This window comes from Quercus lobata, chromosome 9 (genome assembly GCF_001633185.2).
Source record: "Quercus lobata isolate SW786 chromosome 9, ValleyOak3.0 Primary Assembly, whole genome shotgun sequence".
NCBI lineage: Eukaryota > Viridiplantae > Streptophyta > Magnoliopsida > Fagales > Fagaceae > Quercus > Quercus lobata.
The window spans coordinates 45,763,084-45,780,150 of NC_044912.1; the positions used below are offsets into that span (position 1 = coordinate 45,763,084).

The 17,067-nt window shown below is 32.9% G+C and overlaps 3 protein-coding genes across 3 annotated transcripts; all 3 read left to right on the plus strand.

Annotated features, from left to right (window-relative positions):
- The first annotated feature begins 3,039 nt into the window (after positions 1–3,039).
- LOC115959391 (putative protein FAR1-RELATED SEQUENCE 10) lies at positions 3,040–4,145 on the plus strand. The gene is made up of 2 exons (XM_031077752.1): positions 3,040–3,205; positions 3,442–4,145. Exons 1-2 carry the CDS (start codon positions 3,107–3,109, stop codon positions 3,793–3,795), a joined length of 453 nt encoding a protein of 150 aa, XP_030933612.1. The 5' UTR covers positions 3,040–3,106; the 3' UTR covers positions 3,796–4,145.
- Positions 4,146–7,392: 3,247 nt separating this feature from the next.
- On the plus strand, positions 7,393–8,298 carry LOC115959021 (cysteine-rich repeat secretory protein 55-like). Its single transcript, XM_031077314.1, has one exon. The coding sequence runs from the start codon at positions 7,417–7,419 to the stop codon at positions 8,191–8,193; it is 777 nt and encodes a 258-aa protein (XP_030933174.1). The 5' UTR covers positions 7,393–7,416; the 3' UTR covers positions 8,194–8,298.
- A 4,520-nt stretch (positions 8,299–12,818) lies between these two features.
- Positions 12,819–13,828, plus strand: LOC115962182 (cysteine-rich repeat secretory protein 55-like). The gene has a single exon (XM_031081073.1). The coding sequence runs from the start codon at positions 12,843–12,845 to the stop codon at positions 13,608–13,610; it is 768 nt and encodes a 255-aa protein (XP_030936933.1). The 5' UTR covers positions 12,819–12,842; the 3' UTR covers positions 13,611–13,828.
- The last annotated feature ends 3,239 nt before the right edge of the window (positions 13,829–17,067 follow it).

Here is a 17,067-nt window from a genome sequence, read left to right on the forward strand (position 1 = left end):
TCAATCTTTTCATTGACTTTACTTGTTTTTGCCAACTATCCTTAACTTTTCAAAATTAATATTTCGTTTGTTCTTATAGAAAACGAACTTGTTTTCTTGTATTAGGTTGCATGCCGGAGAACAAGTTAGAAAACATTTTTTATTGTGTTGGATTGTATGAGAAAATCATTGATATTTCTTGTAATCCCAAATAACAATATGAATATTTTATTAACAAAAATAAACTCTAGATATTTGTGAGTCTCAAATGGGAAAACACATAACAAATTTTGGAATTGATACAAAAAAATGAAAAAGTGGTTGGTTTGAGCAAAATAGGTTATTTTGGGGAGGGGGGAGTCAATGGTCAATAAAATTATCAGTCAATAATAGATCAATGTTCGGTTTGTGGAGAAAGAGAAAGGGGCCAAGAGAGATTAAGAAAGGGTGCAATATTGTGCACATGCAATGGTTGAGATTAAAAACACTTTTAATCTCAATCTTTAGAAGGATCTATATATATATATATATATATATATATATATAATATGGCTCCAAGTAAATATTCTTGGCTACACTCCTAGTTAATGCTACCTTTTCATCTGCTTCATCACTCCGCAGAATCTTTTCATTGAAACTAGAGACGTAGCCTAGTAAATACTCAAACGTCTTTCTTGGTTATCATTTTTGAGGTATATATGTAGTTGTTAGTTGGTTTCATGTGTCTCTATCCCCCTATGAAGTGATTGACAGACAATATGCTCAATTTGGCAAATGAACCCACCATGCTTTGTTTCCACCATATTATTGCTAACCCCTTCAATGTGATTTGGAACATCCGACACATGATCTCATCAAGCACCACTTGAAAATGGGTCTTCGGTTTCGTCAACGGCTTTTAATTGGGGCATCTTGAATGTAGGATATCCCATGACTTCTTATGTAAAGGGAAGCAAGTAATGTTTATAACACCAAGTTGTTTTACACAGTTTTGTATACATGTGAAAAAAAAACTTTAAGTCAAGAGACTTTAAGTCACTATTACAGTTGCTTTTTCATGTGTGTATGTGTGTGTGCATGCAACCAATGTAAACTTAGAAATCATGAATTTAAATCATAATGTTAGTTGTTTTTTTGTGTGTGTAAAACTGAGTAAAATAATGACTGTGCAACAAGTTTAACCCTAAGGTTAATAGTAATGCGTTATAATAAAACTAGGCATTTGTTACCCTTAGGGCACACGGTTATGCCAATGATAGTGGTGGCCCTTTGCATAGAAACTTGAAAAAAGCTGAAAAAGGAGTACTTGTTTGATCTTGCCAATAATCTTTTGATATGGCCGGATCTAACAAAACAAAATGACAATATTGTCCTCCAATTTTTTTAACAAGACAAAAATGCTTTTTTGCAATTTCCCTCCATTTCCTATTTCATCACCCACCAATACTTACTTTATCAATATTTACTTTTTCTTCTCCTCCACTTTACCAATATCATAGAAAAAACTAAAAGATGAGTTCAATGTTCAAAAGAAGAGTTCAATGAATGATCAAAGAATGTTTACAAGAATATAGTGTTCAAGAAATTATAAACAAGGTACTTATATTTCTTTTGTTCTTAATTTATTTTTCAAATATATTGAAATATGATGTTAATATTTATTTATCATTTTTGTTAAATTATTGTAGAATCAATGGATGAGAATTTTGTTGCAAGTGAGATTCATCAATTAGTTTCAATGAGTTGTTTTGACTTAAATGAATTACCTCAAGAAGGTATACTATTTTATTTTATTTATAGTTTATATTTCACTTATAATTGAATATGGTGTTGATTTTTTGATTTTTTTTTTTTTTTTACAACATAAAACAAATGAATGATATTGTAATTGCAAGTGAGATTTATCAAAGTGTTTCAAGGAATTGTGTTGACTTGAATGAGCTTTCAAATGATGGAGAAAATAATGACATTTGTGGGGAGGAATTAGTGGTTTGGAATGAATATCCAATGGAAGAAATAGGAGTTATTGAAGAAAATGAAGATATTAATTCAATAGAAAATGAGTTTGAACTTTTTGTTGGTCAATGTTTTCTTAGTGAAGAAGAGGCTTTCATTTTCTATAAAAATTATGCAAATTGGTATGGTTTTACAATTCAAAAAGGTCGTTTTGTCACAAAAAATGGAGAAAATGTAAGATGTGATTTCTTTTGTCACTGAGAAGGTAGACAACAATTAAAAAGAGTGGATTCATCTAAGGAGCAACGAAATAGGATATCTACAAGATGTGGATGCAAAGCTCATCTAAGAATCTCATTGCGAAAGTCATTTGACATTTTTCCACGAGAATGGCATGTTACTAAATTTGTTATAGATCATAATCATGAATTGTTGTCCCCTTCGGAAGTGAGATTTCTTCTAGCCAATCGAGTTAACACTAAAGAAGATAAAGATCGCATTCTCTTATGGAAAAAGGGTGGACTTTCGGTTAGGCAAATAATATATGTCATGGAGCTTGAGAAAGGTGTGAAGCATGGAGATCTTCTATTTTTTAAAAGAGATATCCATAATCTTTATGTGAAAATGAGAAGGATGCATGCAATGAATGATGCTATGGGTCTCTTACAATTGTGCAAAGTTGCTAAGGAAAATAATTTTAAATTTCAATATGCATATACAACTGATGAAGAGAGTAGGTTGGAGCATATTTTTTGGGTGCCTACTCCTTGTTTTGATTGGTACCAAAAATATGGAGATGTTGTTTTTTATACTACTTACAAAGTAAATGCATATGACATGCCTTTTGGTATTTTTTTTTGGTATCAATAATCATGGAAAGACAATTCTCTTTGGTTGTACACTTTTTCGAAATGAAACAACTAGTAGTTTAATAGTATATATCCTACTATATTTTTCATGTGCTAATAACTTTGTATTTGATTAATAGACTTTTGCAAATTTAATGAAGAAGTCACCTAAGGCAATTTTAACAGACCAAGATCCATGGATTATAGAGGCAATATCAAAAGAATTGCCATCCACAAAATATGTTTTTTGTATATGGCACATTACTGCTAAATTTAGTGGTTGGTTTACGGCAATTCTTCATAGTCAATATTCAAATTGGTGCATGGATTTCTACAAGCTATATAAGTTAGACTCATGTGAAGAATTTGAGCATCAATGGTCTCAAGTTATGGCAAAATATGACATGCTTACTAACAAGCATGTAAGTGGTTTATATCAAATCAAGCATTCTTGGGTACCATGTTACCTTCGTGACTATTTTTTTTGAAAGTCTAAATGCATTTATCAAACGGTTTGTTAGTTCCCACATAAACTAGATGCAATTTATTGAACAAGTAGTCATTATTTATCATTGCTTTCTTTTATTCTAGAATTTGATTTATTTTTTTATTTGTAGTCTTTATGTGTCTTTAAATTATTTACAATTTGTAATTTTAGGTTGACCTTGCCATTGAAGATATTGAGCAATCACAATCACATGATACAATGTTGGAGAAATATAGAGGTTCTTCTTTAAGAACACTGTCATTGATAGAAGAACAAGCACATAGTGTGTTGACACCCTATGCTTTCAAAATTTTTCAAGAGGAGTTTGGAAGAGCCACACAATATTCCGTGCTTCAAGAAAACGGTATTGAATTTCTGTTGCAATATTATGAAGAAAAAACTAGTCAAAAGCACTTGGTCTTATGGGATGGTGAGATGACTAGTTGTAGTTGCAAGAATTTTGAATTTTGGGGTATACTTTTTCGTCACACACTTAGTGTATTCATTCACAAAGATTGCTACTGAATTCCATCTTTGTATCTTCCACCACGTTGTTGTCGCTAAACATCATTAGGTGGAAAAGAATTGATAGTGTTGAGTGATGAAAATTTAGTGGACAAGGAAAATATGGTTGGTGCTAATGCTAATGATGCTATTGATGGAGATTGTTTTTTTTGTTGTCTTCCACTCTCACAAACGAAAGGTCGCCCAAAGCAAAAAAGAATGAAAGGTGGAAAAGAATTGGGAAAGCAAAAGAGAACTTATGGGTTTTGTAAGCATGTTGGTCATAACATCTCTACATGTCCTGAGAGGGAGAAGGAAAACTCAATTTCCTCAAATGGTGCAAAGAAAAGGAAAAATTGTACTTCAATAGATATGGGATTGAACCCAGTATTTTATTTGAAATGTTAGGTGTTTTGCTTAAAAAGTCACCAATATGATGTTTGTCAACTTTTTATTTTTGTCGGTGTTATATTATCATCTTGACAATATTATACCAATGAATATCATGCATTCTTGAAAAAATAGAAAATTTTTCCATAGAAATAATAGTGTTTCACTTAAATTGAAATCTAATGTCCCATATCATATCATGTATTATGACGCTTTTTTAGTCCAAAGCAAACCGTTCTTCTCACGACATTTGAAACACAAAATTGCGAGGTACTATTTTTAAACTTAAAATAATTTTAAAAATTACTATTTATGTTTTATTGTCTTAGGACACTAAATCTCTAACACCTTTAACCCACTACTAATCAATAAAATATTTTTATTTCTTTCATTTTGGATTTTATTATTTTTACCATTTAAATAAAATAAATGTCAACTCAATGTAAAACCCTAAATCTTTGGGGAAATATAGCGGGACACCAACACAACCCCGCCAATTCACGCGGGTTTGTCCCAACAAAAAGTTGGTGGATTGAGGGTGGGGCCTCTCACATACTTACTCTGATAGGGCTAGTGGTATAGGATTAGAAAAAAATAAATAAAAATGCAATGACTCAAGCTTGTGCCATCACATATACAAATAGAAATTGCGGACTCAAAAGGAATTGGTCATTGTTGCAAGAAACAAGATTTTATTGTCATGATACTTATTGATCTCATATCATCTTGAAATGTTACAAGCATAGAGGTTATAAGAAGAAAATTGAGTGCGAATGTGTATTTGTCAAAATTCACACTCAATAAAAACTTGAAATTTAAAGATTTTATTGATGTGATCTTTATTTTTCCTAGAGTTTTAAAATTTTGATTTTACCTCTTGAAGATGTATATTGTTTACATTAGTAGCCTCTTCATTTATACTTTTTCACTCAGTGTCACAAAATAATGTTACATGTGTTTAGTTTGTCCAATAAAATAATGTCACGTGACAGAATAAAAATGACGTGAATAATAGACACAATTGATACTTATAATAAATTTCACAATAAATTTCATTATAATTAAAATAATTAATTGTGATATAAATACTTAAATAATTTCACAAATACTTATAAAAAGTTGCATTGGTAGCTTTATTTAATCATTAAACTTAGATAATTGTTTGTAGCAAGGAGCCAAGGATGGATCCATAGTCAAAAAGTTATTTACTATGTAAACCTTTACGGAAAAAAAAAAAAAAAAAATTTGTTGTGTGGCTCTTTGTTTACCACGTATCCAAATGAGGACAACAGGTAGAACTTTGTTTTAGAAATCTTGTCTTCCTTTCAACTACTACACCGCTATAAGGGAGGGAAGTCTTGGTCTTCAATGGTAGTGTTTCTTCTCTTTCAGTTTCACTACATTTTTCTTTCTTTCTTTCCTTCATTTTCTCTCAGATCCCATCTCTTTCTCTATATTTTTTCTTTCTTTCTTTCATTCCCTCAATAGACAGAAACCACTGAAATCAAAGAGAACTCAAGCACGAAATGGGGATGGCTTCAAGGAACACCTGATCATGAACCACGACTACCCGACGCACCCATTTCAAGGCCCCTCCTGTTGTCGGCAACAAATAGTTGTTTAACTTTGAACAGTTCCGGTGCCAAAATTCACAACTATTTAAAACCAATATCGATTTCTTTTTAAAAAATATTTAGGTCATAATTTTTTTTTTTATTGATTATATGTTCTGGTTTTGTTCTAGTAACATTTGAAATTTGTATGAGTTGTAATTTTTGTAAGAGGATTTTTTTTTTTTTTTTTTAATGAGAATTTTTGTAAGAGATTGTTTGGTGGTAGAGTGTTGTTTTTGGTTAACTTGTTAACTTGTGTTTCAACTTTCAAGGAGGAGGAGAAATGAGTGAAGGGTAGTTTAGTCTTTTCAAAAAAAATATAATTTGTCAAATGCTTTTCTCTTAATCTCGTAAAAGTCATTGCTGTCTTGTGGAAAAGCAAAACAAAATTAATAAACTGTTCCCTTATATGTACTGTGGACCCATAAAACTATACCTAATAGTACACGTAGAAGTTATGATATTCATTCAACAACTTTGGCATTTCCTGGTAACACGTATGGTAGCATCTAGTCAAAATTATACACGGCCATGGACCATGGTTTGCACAACAGTCAGCTCCATATAATCAATCAATGATCTGTGATTGACATCAATTGTGCATTCTGAACCGCCGAAAAAATCAATCACTTTTAAGACTAGATTGGTCTTCTTACGTGATTTTTCAAATTTTGTTTGTATGTTCAATAGGGTTATGATCACCTCAATAATTTGTTTAAGAACTAACTGTACATGTGAAATTCTTTAAAAAAACAGTAATTATAGTTAACTTTTCAATGTTTTCATCATTAAATTATTTGTGCCACTCAAACAAAAAGATATGTTTTGGGGCACTAATTATTATTTTTAATTAACAAGTACAAATTTGGCCGAAGTCAACAAGTTTATCCTTCTGGCTGCCGCTAATCTATTAAAAATATGTAATATATTTTGTGGGTAATTTGTTTGAGCTCCAATTACTAAATAGCTAAAAAAAGGCACTAGTGGTGTTGTTCTGTGACATCAGAGAGCTAATCAACTACTTAGAAATCTTCAAATTTGTTAAAAGTTTTGTAGCTCAGTTGCATTAAATGGTTCTCTCTATGTAGTGAACATAGGTTTGAATTCCTTTTTCCTGCTTATAGTAAGAATTTTTTTTTAATTTATTTATTTTTGTTTTTAGATATGATAAGACAATTGTAGAATTTGCTATATGATGATTATTCACCATCTCATGCAAAGATATTAATTAATGGGTTTATTTATTTTATAGGTAGGGTTTGAATCCAGCTGGCTCTTGCTCAATGACAAAATAACTTATTGGTTTAGTTAACTGTAACCCGCAAGAATCTTTGAACTTTGATAATGCTCTTGTTTTCTTGCAGCCAGCTTCTTCCAAGCATAGTCTAACATATGACTATTACATAAACATACGACGGTCAGTATTAGGAGCTAACTATAACAAAAAAAAACTAAGAGGGACGACCTTCTAGAAAAAGTATCTTATTTTTTCCACTCACAAGGTGTTAGTAAGCAAACAAGTCAAGAATGTCTGCTGTGGTATCCTCACATCACATGAATGATGCATCCACTTCTCAGCCTACTAAAAAAAGGACCTCATGAAATTTAACTTTACGTGAACTCGCTACAAAAGAGAAGTATGAATTTGAATTACAAAATTCTTCTCTTACTAGCTCTCTGCATTTGCAATGCTGAATCTGAAGACCCCTCGGGTCAGTTTTGCAATACAGACACTAATATTGGTAGTGGTAGCCAAATATCAGCTAATATTAATCGCTTATTAGCTGAATTGGTTTCCAAAACCACCTCCAATGGTTTTATTGCTACTTCCTATGGTAAAAACCAAGACCAAGTTTTTGGTCTTGGACAATGTAGAGGGGATGTGAGCAGCATTGACTGCTCAAGTTGCATCCAAGATGCAGCAAAGCAAATCCGCCAACGCTGTCCTAACCAAGCTGATGCAAGAATTTGGTATGACCATTGCTTTTTACGTTACAACAATAAAAGCTTCCCTGGAGAAATTGATACATCTTTTGGTATATTCTATTGGAATGTGGAAAATGTAACCGATCCTGAAAATTTTAACAAAGAACTAGGTACTCTGATGGATCAGATTAGAGCACAAGCTGCTGAGACAAAGAATAAAGGGCTTGGAAAAGGTGATACCAAGTTGTCATCATTTGTGACACTCTATGCATTGGTGCAATGCACAAGAGACCTATCTCAGATAGATTGTGCACAGTGTCTGGCCATTGCTGTAGGCAATTTTGAAACCTTTTGTAAAGACCGGAAAGGATGCAGAGTTCTATATAGCAGTTGTTATGTCCGATATGAGCTCTATCCATTTTTCTTTCCTCTTGATTCAAAGTCAAACAATACCATGGCTGATACTCTTATGGCTATAGTTTATCCATAAAACTTCCAAGCTAAGTCCTTATGCCAATGAGCCATGTTAAGGAAACATATATGTTGCAATAACTCCTCGAAAGTTTAATTTCAATAAATACTTCTATTTGTGAAATTTACATGTTTGCATTGTTAAGGATCGGATTTTCTATTTCCTATTTTAATTTAAAACAATAATATTTTTTGTTAGGATTTTTAAGCGTTGGCTAATTCCATAAGCAAAGTAATTGTATTGCTGAGTTTTGATATTGTAATGTAAATAGTGGTAATGAAGGCTGAAGGTTGAAGCTTTTGTTCATTGTGCAAGAATGAAGGATTGGCCTTGAGAAATTGAAAACCAAATAAAAAACTTTCAGTAGTCTTAGTAGACTCTTGGTAGTGGCGATTCCAGGAATTTTTCTCAGGATGTTCTTGGGTGGGCTTGCTCTGTTACAATTTTTTTTTCTTCAGATTCTCTGTTACAATTTTTTCTTTTTTAGATTTTAGTTCAATTTTTTTTATAGCTTTTTTTTTTTTTGCTTGAAAGCAATGTTATGAATACTGTTTTTCACCTTGTTTCGGTTTGTTTAGTGAAACGGAGTATTTCGGTACTGATCTATTTTGACGTACCGTTTCAGGGTGTTTCGGAGTTTCTAAAAAAAATTAAAAATAATATATATTTATATTTTCTTATACAACATAAAATTATTGATCCAAATAAGTAAATTTCAAATAAAACAAATCGTTTAGTTTTTCTTTTTTGACACTCAAATCATTTAGTTATTACATAACAATTACTGTTTTAGAATATTAAAACATAAATATGTAATTAAATAATGAAAAACAACAACCAAAAATAGTACAATAAGAGTGTATATATGTATATCAAGGGAGTCAATACCATATCGGAAGCCGTTTCGGTTTAGTCAAAGAAGTGAAATATTTCGATACCGGTTAATATCGGTGTACCGTTTCGAAATTACTACTAATTATATATATATATATATATATATAGATAATTATTTAAAATGATAAATTTACATTTTATATATTTTTATTTTTAGAATACATATGTAACCTATTGAATCAATCAATAATAATAATAATGGTAATCTATGATTTCAAAACTTAAAAAATCAATAAAATATATATATATATATATATATTTATATATTTATATGAAAATATGGAACCTTTAGAGCATTCTCATCAGCTTTCTCATAAAAAATGCCATTTTGACACACCAAAAACTTACTTTATCATTTTAGCACATCATTTTACAATTCACCATTTATCACATCTTCTATTCTTCAATTCTATATATTAAAATAATATATTCCAATATTAAAATAACATTAAAAAAACCAACAATATATAAAAATACAAAATAAAAAAACCAACCACCCCCACCACAGCCCACCCCCGTGCCAGCAACCATCAACGCCCCACCCACATCCCACCCACCACCGTCTCACACCAGAAATAACACAGCAGAACACCAAAACCAACAGAAAAACAAAAACAACAAAAAACACAACCCAACCACATCCCACACACCCACCCACTGCGTCGCTAACCCACCCACCGCTGACCCACCCACCCATCAACACCCCACATCCCACCCCACCACCGTCTCACACTAGAACCACCACAGCAGAACACCAAAACCACCACCACAGAAAAACAAAAAAAAAAAAAAAACAAAAAAAACAATAAAAAACACAAAGATCGGCATCAGGTGGCGCAGTGAGGCTGAATGGAAGAGAGAAAAGCCACCCACTATCGAACCTACCCATCAAATCACTGCAAAAAAAAGAAAAAAACCCACAGCAACAGAGATTGGCATTAGGTGGTGCGGCGAGGCTGAATAGAAGAGAGAAAAGCAACAACAATGAGAAGAAAAAAGAGTGAAAGAAGAGATGGGTTGATAGGAATGTCTGAGGAAGAATGAGAGAGGAGAGAGAGAAAAAAGGAATAAAGTGATGAGAGAGGAGAGAGAAAGATGAATAAAAAAATAAACGGAAATGGCATTTTCATCCATACGCTAAGAGAGCGTATTGTAGCATGTCTCATAATTTTAGCACATTTAGCACACCTCATGATGCTCTGTTTTTGGTGTGCTAAATGCCAAATATTTGGCATTTGACACACCTGATGAGAATGCTCTAAAACAATAGGTGAATATAAGTACATTGATGTGAGAATGGTACAGAGGGAACCATTTATGAGGACTTGAATCACCTCAGTGAAAAGCTGAAAGCTTGCCTCATGGCCATCTGTCCAAAGCTTTAACCCATATGTCTTTTTCACTTGGTCACATGACCATGTGGGGGTAAAGAGTGAAGATAAAGACAAAGTCCTCTCACTTCCCATCTCAATTTAAATTTTCATCAGAAATTCACGTGGGGTGAAAACCAAAAGGTGAAATGGAAAAAAAAGAAGAGGCTTGACAAATGTGTTGGTGAGAGCGAGACCGAGAAGAAGAAGAAGCAAAAGTAGCAGCAATCGTGTTTGCAGCAACAACATCTGCTAAATCTGGTTTTACAAAACCCTCTTCTTCTTACTCTACTTCTTTTCAACCCTCTTGTTTCCAAAAAATTTGCAAAGAAATCAAAACTTTTGTTTCGCTTTGGTATCCAATTACCGGCCGAAACCCTCTTTTTTTTCTTTTTTGCTTGAAAATGGAACAAATAATTTTTTATTTATTTATTTGAGGGTGTTCCTAATTTTTTTTTAAAGGGTAAACAAATAAAAAAAATTTAATTATTTTATAATATATATATATATATATTTTCAAGTCAGGGTGTTCCCAAGAACACCCTGACATGAACGTGGCGTCGCCACTGACTCTTGGTCAACCAAAACACTGTTACAAAAACTTTGAGATTTGCTTCAAGATTTGGTTGTCCCCAGATGAGTTTAGGGTGATTTTGAATGTAGAAACTACTAGGTAAGCCTGGTCTATCCTAGAAACTACTCATGAAGACACTAAAACAGTCAAAAAACCCCGAACTCCACATGTTAACCACCAAGTTTGAAGCAGTGAACTCAAAGTTCAATCTAAGTGAAAAAATCAATGAACCTAAGATAGTTAGGAAAGTCTTGAGAACTTTGCTTGAGAGGTCCCCTTCTAAGGTTATTTCCGTAAAAGAGAGCAAAGACTTAAATCTCTTAAGATAGATGAACTTGTAGGGTCTTTGCAAACCAATGAACTCACCCATGCCCACAGTTAGAAATATAAGAATATAGTCCTAAAAACTGTTAAAGAAGAAGACTCCTACTCATCCAATGATGATGACGTTGAGGAAAACCTAGTTCTGTTAGGAAAGAACTTAAAAAAATTTCTGAAGTTAAAGAAGAATCAAAGGTGATCTAAGGAACTAAAGGGTAAATAGTTTAGGAAAGAGTCCAGTGGGAGTTCTAGAGTAAAGAAAGACTAAATAAAAGACTGAAAGAGTTGTAATCTCAAGTTTTAAAGTGCTTTGAGTGCAATGTCAATAGACACATCCGTAAAAAAGTGACCAAATTATATCAAGTCCAAACGTAAAGCTATGAATGCTACTTTGAGTAACACTAAGAGTTCTAGTTCTGAGGACAAAAGTGATAGAGAAGAAAACTTCATAGCTTCTTCTGCTATAGCTGAAGTTGTTGGTGGGAATTATGGAGAACCCTCTGATTTAGATGATAAGGAAGACATATAGTTTAAGGCTAGTGAGGGATCGGAAGATGAATCCAAAGGTAAGAAGGATCTTCAATCGGCTTACAATGAGCTGATGAGGATTGTTCTTATTATGCTAAGGCAGCTAAGGTAGCCCTTAAGAAGTTAAATAAGTCTGAAACTGAGAACGCAGTTGTTGTGGATCAATTAAAAGTGGCGAGGAAGGGAATAAAGAAGCTAAAGACTGATCTTGCTAGTCTGCTGCACTAATTACTTTTACAGATTGACAAGTACAGATTAGGCATAAGTTGATGAGTTTATCCTTGTGTCTTCTGCTAAAGCTATTAAAAGATTTTTAACACATTAGACTACTAATTAGCCAATCATAAATCTTCGAATTTTTCAAGAGTGTTTCAGTTTGGTGGCATTTCTTGGCTCTCTCTATCTAGAAAACCTATGTTTGAATCCCCCTCCCCTACTTATTGTAATAAGAAATCCTTGATTTTTTATTTATTTATTAGATCTGATAACATATGACATTTGCTTCATAATGATTGCTCATTATTATTAGACTAAAACACTATGAATTTATTTTTGGTGTTGGTGGAATTTGAACCCAACCACCCTAGGCACTTGTTTGACGGCAAGAAATTTTACTATTTTTCTTTGAGATGATAGACTTTACTGGTTAGCTAATTGAAACATGCAAGAATCTTTGAATTTTGATAATGCTCTTTTCGATGGCAGCCAGCTTCTTCACAGCATAGCCAACTTAAGACTGTATCATAACGTTCAAAAAAGTCTTCAAAAAAGTCTTTATTATGAAGCAACTATAACAAAACAAAAACAAAGAGGGGCCATCTTCTGAAAGAAAATGTCTTATTATCTCCACTAGTGAGCAAATAAGTCAACAATGTCTGCTTTGGTGTCCCCATGCATCCACTTGCCAAGTCCACTCCTCAGCCTAATAAAAAGGGCCTTATGAAATGAATCTTGGTGTGAGCTTGCTACAAAGGAGAAGTATGACTTTCAATTACAAAATTCTTCTCTTACTAGCTCTATGCATTTGTAATGCTGAATCTGCAAATCCCTTGGGGCAGTTTTGCAATACAGACACTAATATTGGTAGCCAAATATCAGCTAATATTGATCGTTTATTAGCTGAATTGGTTTCCAAAACCCCCTCCAATGGTTTTATTGCTACTTCATATGGTAAAAACCAATATCGAGTTTTTGGCCTGGCTCAATGTAGAGGGGATGTGAGCAGAATAGACTGCTCAAGTTGCATCCAAGATGCAGCAAAGCAAATCCGCCAACGTTGTCCCAACCAAGCCGATGCAAGAATTTGGTATGACTATTGCTTTTTACGTTATAACACTAAAAGCTTCATTGGAGAAATTGATACATATAATGGTATATTATATGGGAATGTGGAAAATGTAACTGATCCTGATACTTTTAACAAAGAACTAGGAACTCTGTTTGATCAGATTAGAGCACAAGCTGTTGAGACTAGGAATGAAGGGCTTGGGAAAGGTAAGACCAAGTTGTCAACATTTGTGACACTGTATGCATTGGTGCAATGCACAAGAGACCTGGCTCTGGTAGATTGTGCACAGTGTCTGGCCATTGCTGCGGGAAATTTTGAAAAATTTTGTAAAGACCGAAAAGGATGCAGAGTTCTATATAGCAGTTGTTATGTCCGATATGAGCTCTATCCATTCTTCTTTCCTCTTGATTCAAAGCCAAACGATACTCTGGCTGATACTGTTATGGTCATACTGCCATAGTCCCTATGCCAAATCAGCCCTTGTTAAGGAAATAAGGATGTTACAATAACTCCTTGAAAGTTCCATTTGAATAAGTATTGCTATTTGTGACATTTACATGTTTGAATTGAAGCCACGGGCACGAGGGCTTCACGTTAAGTGGCACTTCCTTGTGTTTCCAATGAGCCAAGGTCTTTTGTTAAATATTTTTATGTTCTAATTCCAAGTATTTGTGTTTACTTCTTTTCTTAAACGTGAATGCATCTAAAAAGCCGATTGATTGCAATAAAAAACTCAACCTTACTTGCTGCCTCCATGCACTTGTTAATCAGTTCTAGTATTACTCAAATATATTAGATTCTCCAACTATACTAGAAGATTCTTTCTTATTTTGATAGATATCCATTCATTAACTATAAGGTCACCTATTGTCATAGACTCATAATAGACTTCTTTAGTCTTCTCCATCTTTTTTTGTATTTTGTCTTGATGCATCTTCTTTTCTTAGGAAAATACTTGGGTACTCTTGGACGCTCTATTTGCTTTAATGGAAAATCTTGTGTATAGATAGTTTTCTATGTTTTTCAGTATTTGGTAACATTAGAAAAAATGAATCAAAGGAAAATTATCTTTGGTCAACATAAAAGTATGACTTATTTTTTAAAGATTTTTTTTTATTAAATTTTTTAGGGAAAAAAACTTTATTTCACAATAAGCTAAATAAAAGAAGTCAAGAGATTGTTTTTCAACTCATTTAAGATTGCTACCAAATATAGGAAAATGATATAGATTTATAGAAAATATTTTTTGGAAATTGACTCATTTTTTAGAAAACATTATTTTTGAAACAAACAGAGCGGGAGTATAGTGAAATAGTGCTCCATCTTCTCACATTCATGATAGACCACACCATAAATCTAATGAGTGGATTCCACCATGAATATGAGAGGAGAGAACATCATTCACCATGCTTTGAAAATACCTAAAAATGATTCATTTTCCCCATACTAGAGAAGCCATTCATTTGAAAAGAGCTACAAATGCAATAATATTACTTCCTTCCATGTGATCTTAAATTTCCTCTTTGGGGGTTATAATTGGTATCAGAGTCTCTTACCTACTTATCTAATGAATAAAAATCTACTACTATGTTTCAGTGTTTGTAAAGTAAGTTTGTAAGTGTGAATTAGTCTATCTACTATCTTTTAGTGTTTGTAAGGTAAGCTTGTATTATATTTGTACATATAAATATTTCATTTTTTACTAAATTTTATATAGTGTTGAATATTAATACTGTGTGTTGTTTCATTTTTAATGTACTATACCTAATGTTTACCCATCCCAATAATTACTTGAATTTAGCCTAAAGTTAGGACTTAAGGAGAACAACTTATAAGTGCTTGATGATTGGAAGTTGAAGGTCAGCAAGCTCTACACTAGAAACTTTGTGCATGCCTCAAGTACTTCTTCCTAGACCTAGTAAACGGGTTGGATTGATTGGGTTCAGGTGAGAGACTGGTTGTAAAACCTATGGCCCTTATGCGGTCTTTTTAGGGTGGGTCAAACCCATAATTTTCTTTTTCACATGCAAACAACAGTAATATAAAATAAAAATGAAACATAATAATAATATGTTTTGATTTTCCAAATACAAATAAGAGAACTAATAAGCAAAAATGCTAAAAAAATAAAAGTTAAATACATCAATTCTTCAGTTTACATAACCGAAGGTTCATTAAACAACCTTCAAGCATCGATCTTGTTAAGAAAAAAAAATCTATAAGTGTCTGTAAGAAGAAAAGAACTAATAAAAGAAAAGCAATAGAAAAAAGAAGTGGTAAAAGTGTGAAACATTTTTAAAAAGAGTTAGAAATCGAAAACAAGCAAAAAAGTGCAAAATAAATTCTAGGTAAACTTGTGTGACCCGTGGGTGACCTAACCTAACTCATCATTTCAACGGGTTTAGCTTCAAGTCGACACATTTTTCACGGGGCAAAAATATCTCCATCCATACCTATATATTTTTTTTACTCGACTTCATTTCTGCAGGTTAGCATCAGGTTGACTCATTTTTTCACAGGTAAAAAAATATCTCTATCCATACCCATATTTTTCCTTTGATTTTAAATATGTTATCGAGTTCGGGTCCAATTTTGCTCCATCTATGTCCTGAAGTGTTATCCTAGATAGTCTTATCCCCACTTCATTTATTTATTTATTTTATTTTTTGAGAAACAAACACGCACACAAGGGAGAGGGGAAGGAAATAAAACTCACTTTCTTTATTTCAAATGTTTTGTTTTGAAGATTGTTGCTATTATGGTTTTGAAAGTTTAATTAGTGTGTAAAACACTAGTGAATGTTTAGACTCCCAATTTCAAATTAACCAACACAAGCTTATATTCAAACAATATATGTGTGAAAAATGAAATATAAACAATACCCAATTTGGAAAAACTACTTTAACACATAATTAATCACAAACATAGCAGTAATTAATGGTTAAAGAGTAAGGAAAGAGAGATGCAAACACAAGGATAACACAAGCACGTGTTATCGAAGAGGAAATCGAAGAACTCGGCGAAAAACCTCTCCGCCACCCTCCAAGCGGTAAAATGATCCACTAAAGAATAAAGTTGGGATACATGAATAGCAATAGACTCTCTAAGCCTAATCTACCTAATGCACCTAAACCCTTCAAGTTTCTTGCTCCAATAAGGTTAAGCTTAACCATGTCTTCTTCAGCTTTCCGAATCCCGCAATTAGCTCCATATTGCATCCGCCATCCTTGACATCTTCCAATGCTTCTTAAACTCCAAAAACACTCCAACACTCTAAATGGGTGTGGGTTGTGTTTCGGTACAAATATCTTATCAATGGGTATAACAATGGGAAAGGGAATGAGAAGAGACTACAAAGATTTCTCTCTAAGAATGAGTAGCCCTCTCTCTAATAAGGTGGTTGTGTTGTAGAAACCTTTTTTAGGGTTTTTCTCTCAATAGTCTCCTTGCCATTTCTGTGGGTAATGAGGGTATATATAGTATAGGTAATGGGAAAATAGGTTACACTCAAAAATCCTCAAACTAGTGTTTTTGGTGGGTCACTGGCGGGTTGACTGAGTCGCAAAAATAGCTGGTATAGCTAGCACATGACTCTTCAACTTCCATAGCTGGCACTTGACACTTCAGCTTCTGGCATGTGCTCCTCATGTGACTTTTAGCTATCTTGATCAAATTTCCACCACTTAATACTAAACCCATTACAAATAAATCCCACAAAAATACAAGGAAATAAATTTATGCAATTTCAACAATTTTTGTCATGGAATAAGCCAAATTAGCCAATACTAATGTTATGATAAAAATCATAACTTAACAGGTTTGTTTGGAAATAGAATTTTCTAATTCCTATTTGGGGTATTACAATTTCTATGTACGTGAATCCTTCGTTCAAGTTGAGCAATTTTCCCTTTCTCTCA

Coding starts and splice junctions, on each gene's coding strand:
- LOC115959391 (XM_031077752.1), top strand. CDS start 3,107: ATGGATTTCTACAAGCTATATAAGTTAGACTCATGTGAAGAATTTGAG. Junction 3,206..3,441: donor ACATGCTTACTAACAAGCAT/GTAAGTGGTTTA, acceptor TTGTAATTTTAG/GTTGACCTTGCCATTGAAGA.
- LOC115962182 (XM_031081073.1), top strand. CDS start 12,843: ATGACTTTCAATTACAAAATTCTTCTCTTACTAGCTCTATGCATTTGT.
- LOC115959021 (XM_031077314.1), top strand. CDS start 7,417: ATGAATTTGAATTACAAAATTCTTCTCTTACTAGCTCTCTGCATTTGC.